This window comes from Cynoglossus semilaevis, chromosome 4 (genome assembly GCF_000523025.1).
Source record: "Cynoglossus semilaevis isolate Cse_v1.0 chromosome 4, Cse_v1.0, whole genome shotgun sequence".
Lineage (NCBI taxonomy): Eukaryota > Metazoa > Chordata > Actinopteri > Pleuronectiformes > Cynoglossidae > Cynoglossus > Cynoglossus semilaevis.
This window is the reverse complement of record NC_024310.1, coordinates 918,687-926,639: the sequence shown is the minus strand read 5'-3', so window position 1 is coordinate 926,639 and position 7,953 is coordinate 918,687. Positions and strand designations below refer to the sequence as shown.

General features: G+C 47.3%; 1 protein-coding gene across 1 annotated transcript in view; it reads right to left on the bottom strand.

Annotated features, from left to right (window-relative positions):
• The window catches only part of dscamb (Down syndrome cell adhesion molecule b), an 81,581-nt gene that overhangs the window by 21,152 nt on the left and 52,476 nt on the right, over positions 1-7,953 (bottom strand). The window contains exons 4-6 of the mRNA XM_025055066.1: positions 4,719-4,865; positions 1,288-1,566; positions 886-1,161 (exon numbers count right to left, since the gene is read on the bottom strand). Coding sequence (XP_024910834.1) covers positions 886-1,161; positions 1,288-1,566; positions 4,719-4,865 — 702 coding nt within the window. The remainder of the gene's footprint in view (positions 1-885; positions 1,162-1,287; positions 1,567-4,718; positions 4,866-7,953) is intronic.

Genomic DNA, 7,953 nt, shown 5'->3' with positions numbered 1-7,953 from the left:
CGCTGGTCTTTCTTTGTGTCGGTGTGTCTGTCTGTCTTTCTGTCCGTCTGTCTGTCTGTCCGTCCGACCGTCCGTCCGTCCGTCTGTCTGACTGTCTGTCCGTCTGTCTGTCCGTCCGTCAGTCAGTCTGTCTGTCCATCTGTCCTTCTGTCTGTCCTTCTGTCTGTCCTTCTGCCTGTCCTTCTGTCTGTCTGTCTGACTGTCTGTCCGTCCGTCTGTCCGTCCGTCTGTCTGTCCGTATGTCTGTCTGTCTGTCCGTCCGTCCGTCCGTCCGTCCGTCCGTCCGTCCGTCTGCTGGAGAACGATTCAAACGATCATCAGATGTTTTTTTCTGCAGACAGAACTCGATTTTTGCATCTTTACTTTAAATAGTTTTCCAGGACATTAATTATCGTTCGTTTCTTCGTTTCTGTTTTGAAAATGAACTTTTAACAAAAACCTAATCTCACGTGGTGTCGTCCTCTGGTGGAGGCGGTTTCCTTCCAGACACTGGAGGAGCTTCTGTTGGCTGTTGAAGTGTGTGCGGCGTCGGCTGCTGCTCTCTGATAATCTATGACCGCTCCACATGATTATAGATGATCAATATCTTCCTTTTACAGCCCCACGGCCACAGGAGACAGTTGCCTCAGCAACACTGCCAAGGTAAGCTATTGGATTTAGAGCTGTGTGTGTGTGTGTGTGTGTGTGTGTGAAGTGGCAGATGATCATACTAATGGCAGCTAACAGCTGAGAGCCACAACACAGCACCATTAACACATTAAACCAGTATCGACCAGCCGCGGTTGAACCTGGTTCCACTAACTCATTGATTATGTAGACGACAGCCACCAGGAGGAGGCGCCCTTGTACTTAGCACTTGAACGACCAGCGTGCAGGCGGGCGTACCTTCAAGGATGACTTGGACAAAGTCTTGCGCGGACATCTTGCCCTTCCTGGCGAAGCACTGGTAGGCCCCCCCATCGCTCTTCGACATCCCCTCCATGATCAGGTTCTCCCGGTTCAGCCCGGTAAATCGAACGCTGTTGCCCGGGTAGATGATCTCGCCGTTGCGGTACCACGACAGCTCGTACTCATCGGAGCCGCTCACGCTACAGGACAAAGAGACCTTACTACCCACGCTGCCTTTCACCTTCCGAGGGCTGACCACAACCTTCAAGGGTTCTGAGGAGGAAAGCAGTTGGTGAACAAGGTCTCTGAGGAGGAAAGCAGTTGGTGAACAAAGTCGTTGGTTAGTTGGTTAGTCGCCCTGACTAGTCCTGGTCAGCGCTCTCCTGGTTTACGACTTACGTTTCACGTAGAGACGTCCCATGACCTCGGCGTTGCCGTAAGTGTTCCACACCTCACAGACGTAGGTGCCCGTGTCACTGGGCTGCGTGCTCTCGATCAGTAACCCTGAGACGGTCTGTCGGAAGCGGCTGTCGGGCTCCAGAGGGCTGTTGTCCTTCAGCCAGCGGTATTTGGGCGGCGGGTAGCCCGAAGCCTTACACGGCAGCTCCACTCGATGATTAATCATCACCTCTCTGTGGTCGAAGCCGTCCAAGATGCCTGGCTCAGCATTGGTGGGGTCTGGAGGAGGAGCAGAGGTTTTACTGTTAATTAGCACAGAGTGTTGCCAGGAGCTGGACGCTCTGATCCAATATTGATGCTGGAGGTCACGACCTTCTACCTACTGGATAATCTGCTGCGGAACTGAGGCTCCAGAACTGTTCCTGCAGAACCCACGGAGACCGAACTGAATCTACCTGCCCCCCTCGGTCAGTCTACACCCATCTATCTGTCCCTCTCAGTCAGTCTACACCCATCTATCTGCCCCTTCGGTCAGTCTACACCCATCTATCTGCCCCTTCGGTCAGTCTACACCCATCTATCTGCCCTCGGTCGGTCTACACACTAAAATAAAATCCATAAAAACACACATTTTAAACCAGTTCAATGAAGGATTTAAAACAAACAAACCAACAACGACCGACTCTGAATCTCTGACTTTGTTAATAAATTATTGCTAATTACCCATCTATCTGCCCCTTCGGTCAGTCTACACCCATCTATCTGCCCCTTCGGTCAGTCTACACCCATCTATCTGCCCCTTCGGTCAGTCTACACCCATCTATCTGCCCCTCTCAGTCAGTCTACACCCATCTATCTGCCCCTTCGGTCAGTCTACCCCCATCTATCTGCCCCCCTCGGTCGGTTTACACCCATCTATCTGTCCCTCTCAGTCAGTCTACACCCATCTATCTGCCCCTGGGTCGGTCTACACCCATCTATCTGCCCTCGGTCGGTCTACACACTAAAATAAAATCCATAAAAACGCACATTTTAAACCAGTTCAATGAAGGATTTAAAACAAACAAACCAACAACGACCGACTCTGAATCTCTGACTTTGTTAATAAATTATTGCTAATTACCCATCTATCTGCCCCCCCCGGTCGGTCTACCCCCATCTATCTGCCCCCCCCGGTCGGTCTACCCCCATCTACCTGCCCCCCTCGGTCAGTCTACACCCCTCTATCTGCCCCTCGGTTGGTCTACACACTAAAATAAAATCCATAAAAACACACATTTTAAACCAGTTCAATGAAGGATTTAAAACAAACAAACCAACAACGACCGACTCTGAATCTCTGACTTTGTTAATAAATTATTGCTAATTACCCATCTATCTGCCCCTCTCAGTCAGTCTACACCCATCTATCTGCCCCTCTCAGTCAGTCTACACCCATCTATCTGCCCTCGGTCGGTCTACACACTAAAATAAAATCCATAAAAACACACATTTTAAACCAGTTCAATGAAGGATTTAAAACAAACAAACCAACAACGACCGACTCTGAATCTCTGACTTTGTTAATAAATTATTGCTAATTACCCATCTATCTGCCCCTCGGTTGGTCTACACACTAAAATAAAATCCATAAAAACACACATTTTAAACCAGTTCAATGAAGGATTTAAAACAAACAAACCAACAACGACCGACTCTGAATCTCTGACTTTGTTAATAAATTATTGCTAATTACCCATCTATCTGCCCCCCTCGGTCAGTCTACACCCCTCTATCTGCCCCTCGGTTGGTCTACACACTAAAATAAAATCCATAAAAACACACATTTTAAACCAGTTCAATGAAGGATTTAAAACAAACAAACCAACAACGACCGACTCTGAATCTCTGACTTTGTTAATAAATTATTGCTAATTACCCATCTATCTGCCCCTGGGTCGGTCTACACCCATCTATCTGCCCTCGGTCGGTCTACACACTAAAATAAAATCCATAAAAACACACATTTTAAACCAGTTCAATGAAGGATTTAAAACAAACAAACCAACAACGACCGACTCTGAATCTCTGACTTTGTTAATAAATTATTGCTAATTACCCATCTATCTGCCCCTTCGGTCAGTCTACCCCCATCTATCTGCCCCCCCCGGTCGGTCTACCCCCATCTACCTGCCCCCCTCGGTCGGGCTACACCCATCTACCTGGCCCCCTCAGTCGGTCTACACCCGTCTATCTGCCCCCCTTCAGTCGGTCTACACCCATCTATCTGCCCCTTCGGTCAGTCTACCCCCATCTATCTGCCCCCTCCGTCGGTCTACACCCATCTATCTGCCCCCCTTCAGTCGGTCTACACCCATCTATCTGCCCCTTCGGTCAGTCTACACCCATCTATCTGCCCCTCAGTCGGTCTACACCCCTCTATCTGCCCCTCGGTTGGTCTACACACTAAAATAAAATCCATAAAAACGCACATTTTAAACCAGTTCAATGAAGGATTTAAAACAAACAAACCAACAACGACCGACTCTGAATCTCTGACTTTGTTAATAAATTATTGCTAATTACCCATCTATCTGCCCCCCTCGGTCGGTTTACACCCATCTATCTGTCCCTCTCAGTCAGTCTACACCCATCTATCTGCCCCCCTTCAGTCGGTCTACACCCGTCTATCTGCCCCCCTTCAGTCGGTCTACACCCATCTATCTGCCCTCGGTCGGTCTACACACTAAAATAAAATCCATAAAAACACACATTTTAAACCAGTTCAATGAAGGATTTAAAACAAACAAACCAACAACGACCGACTCTGAATCTCTGACTTTGTTAATAAATTATTGCTAATTCAACCTCTTGGACAAATGTGTCCTCAGTTCTGAGGACTTTCTCTTTGAATCGGTTCCTCTGGTTCTCTGCCACGACAGCAGTTATTTTTACTACGCTGTCGTGGTCAGCGAGGCAGACGGTCGGGGGCGGACTGGGCCCCCGTCAAAGAAGGAAATATAAGGCTTATTTCATGCCAAGAGTTTTTTTTTAAATGCCAGTTTACCAGTCAAGCCCCCCTCAACCCCCCCGCTCCCCCTGTTGACGGTACAGTATACTGCAACTGAGTCTCACTGTGTTAAATTAGCCATACATTTAATAGATATATGTTTGAATTATATTATTATATCAAATGTAAACATAGAGTAAACTGTATAGACGTTGTGTTTGTGATTGTTTTCTTTAATTTTCTGTTTACCACTGTTATTATAAGAACAGGTTTATATTTATTCACTTTGAATTAAATTTCATAACTACTAGTTAGAAAAGTCAGTTTACAAAAAAATTTGATTTTTGGGGGGGCTGGTGGGGTGGGGGGGGTAAGAGTGTGGCAAATGTTGAAGACATTGTTGAAGACACGCCCCCTGGTCCAGACCAGACCAAACACTGACCTGACACGATGAGGCGTGCACTGTTGCTCTGGCGCGTCTCGCCGGTGTAGCGGTGGCGTGTGGTGCAGCGGTAGTTGTTCAGCCCATCTTCAGGCAGGATGTCCAGGATGTACAGGGCTCCTGTGGGTGTGATGAGATATCGTTGTCCTGCAGCAGACGGAGAAACCAGGAGAAAGAGTCGAATCAGAGAGTTGAACAGCAAAGATGTTTATGTTGAGCCGCAGATTTATTTCTCTCCACCAGGTAGCATCGTTTCAGAGTTTTACAGTTGACAGACAGTCAGAGTTAAAGACAGAAAAAAAACATATTTTTTCATGATTTATTAAACGGTAACTACGTTTTCTTGAGCAGAACCAGGAACAACACAAAATCAACTAAAGAAACAGAAAAAAGAAAAAAAGAAAAGAACTAAAGCCTGAGGAAGAATCCCTCAAACACCGTCTGCATTTCAAACCTTTACCATCTAACAGCCTGCCTTGTGTTGTGTTTGATTCCTGTGTTTCGCCGTCGCCTCAGTGGCTGCGACGCCTCTTATCTTCAGCCAATCCCTCTCCGTCTGTCACAGTCAGGTCTGTGTGTACCATAATATTATGTTAATTCCAGGGATCAAACCAGGCTGAGTGGGCTTGTCAACATCCATAAGGAATGAAACCTTTCTCTCTGTCATCACGTGGAAGCCCACATTCCCACGGGAGCAGATTGATGTCAAAACTGATCCAAAAAGCAATTTACGAGAGACTGTCTTCACCGTGCAGCGGCGGGCACGAAAAGACGCCGCCCAGGCCTGAGGAGAGCGACCCAGGCCTGAGGAGAGCGGCCCAGACCTGAGGAGAGCGGCCCAGACCTGAGGAGAGCGACCCAGGACTGAGGAGAGCGGCCCAGGCCTGAGGAGAGCGACCCAGGCCTGAGGAGAGCGCCCCCCTCTGGTGTCGGGGTCAGGAGGAAGAGAAGGACCAGGAGGAAGGATGAAAAAAAAAAAAAATCTGAGGAGGTTTTTCAGGTTGTCTGTTCACGTTGTCACGGTTACTGATGGCAAATTAGATGAAATGAAAATCAACATAAACATTATAGTAAACAAACAGTGTTAACTGACTGACCTGACGAGTCACTCACATCTGTAGAAACACCAGAGCGGTGCCCCGAGGGCTGCGCAGCGCGTCCGCGCCCTGAGGGGGGCGCCCCAGGCCTGAGGAGAGCGACCCAGGCCTGAGGAGAGCGCCCCCCTCTGGTGTCGGGGTCAGGAGGAAGAGAAGGACCAGGAGGAAGGATGAAAAAAAAAAAGAAAATCTGAGGAGGTTTTTCAGGTTGTCTGTTCACGTTGTCACGGTTACTGACGGCAAATTAGATGAAATGAAAATCAACATAAACATTATAGACATAAACATTATCATTATTATTATTATTATAACAATAACATTTACATTATTATACATAATAATAATAATAATAATAATAATAATAATAATAATATAGTGTGTTATATAATGAACACACACGTGTGTGTTTTAATAATCGTTATCGTTACTGCGTCCAGAACAGATTTCTATTTGATTTGAATTTTAGATTTTAATACTTGAAAAGGAACGTGCGAGGGGAGGCGAGGGGGAGGGCGGAGGGGGGGGGGGGGGGGGGGGGAGAGAGAGAGAGAGAGAGTATTGACCTAGATAGAACCAACAACAGATTTTCTGGTTTGATGTCCTGAAGCCGTTTCACTGGTTTATACACAACTGTCAGACGGCTGAGTGTGTGTGTGTGTGTGTGTGTGTGTGAAAGATGATTGGTGGGAGGGAGGAGGTACAGGAGGCCAAAGGAGGGGGGGGGGGGGGGGGGGGGTTTCGAACAAGTTATGTGTGCATTTCAATCAATATCTTTGCTTTAATCAAACATTTTCTACGGTGTAAAAATAAAAACCAAACAAAGTCCAGGAGCAGACGACGCTCCTTCCTCCTTCCTCCTTCATCCTTCCTCCTTCATCCTTCCTCCTTCTTCCTTCTTCCTTCCTCCTTCCTCCTTCCTCCTTCCTCCTTCCTCCTTCGCTCTCCTCCCTCCTGGCTTCTCCATTTTGATTGTGTTCTGGTCCTGAAATCTCACTGTGGAATCCATCTTGAGTGAGACAAAACGGTATTTCACTCCAGCCGCTGCGAGCTGCGGCAATTTTCTCTGGGCTGCTGCTGCAACGCCTTGTAAGACGTCAGAGCTCAGTGATGACGGACGAGTGAAGGCAGAGAGGAGACGACGGGAGGACGGGGATTCAGAGGCACCGCTACGGTGTCAAACCGAGGGCTTCTTCTTGTTGTTGTTGTTGTTGTTGTTGTTGTTGTTGTTGTTTCCTGTTAATTCCTCAGCTTTGTCTTCGGTCCAGGCTGCATCAGCGTTGGTCGGTGATTTGGTTCCAGTCAGAAGAACACGGGCCTGAACGCTGGAACGTTCCCACGTGCATTTAAAATCCAGCAGACGCAGATTTGTGGGTTATTGTCAGAAAGTGGAGCAGCTCCGTTCCCTTCATTCAGCGCCGCCGCTGCTCTAATGTGGAGAAAGTGCTTGAGTCCAGAAAACACTCTTTATCTAATCATCTCCACTTTGGCAGAGACAGAATCTAATATGAACAGCAGGCGCTCACTCTCAGCAGGCTGAATAAGACGAGCCGGAGAAGCAGGCGCCGCCGACACGCCGCCGTGTCAACGAGAGGAGGAGGAGAGAGAGAAACCTGTCATGGGTTTAAATCCCATCCTTCATGTAGAAAAAAAAATCAACTATTCAGATAGTTTGTCTGCGCTAACACCTGCGCTAACACCTGTGCTAACACCTGTGCTAACAGTCAGACATGTTGTATATGATTGATGTTTATGTTTGTTGTTAAATGTCATAAAATGACATGAGTTCAAATCCCGTTTTAAATCTGATTTCTCCACTGCCTTTAAACGCATCATCACATCTGAATTTCGTCACAGGTGGAGCTGCCGTGGAAAAAAAACATTTCAATTGTTGACTGGTTTTTGACTGACTGTCAGAGTCAGAGAGGCCTGACCTCTGACCTTTGAACCATTTTAATGTTGGATCAAGTTTGATGTCGTTTTACTGATGGATTAGACATAAAAAAAAACTGAGAAATGACAACGTGACTGTTCTGTGTGTAAACGACCACGGACTGAACGTCCAATCAGACGACAAGGAGGTGATGGATTCAAAACCCAGCGATGTCAGTAACCACTGAACCACTGAACCACTGAACCAC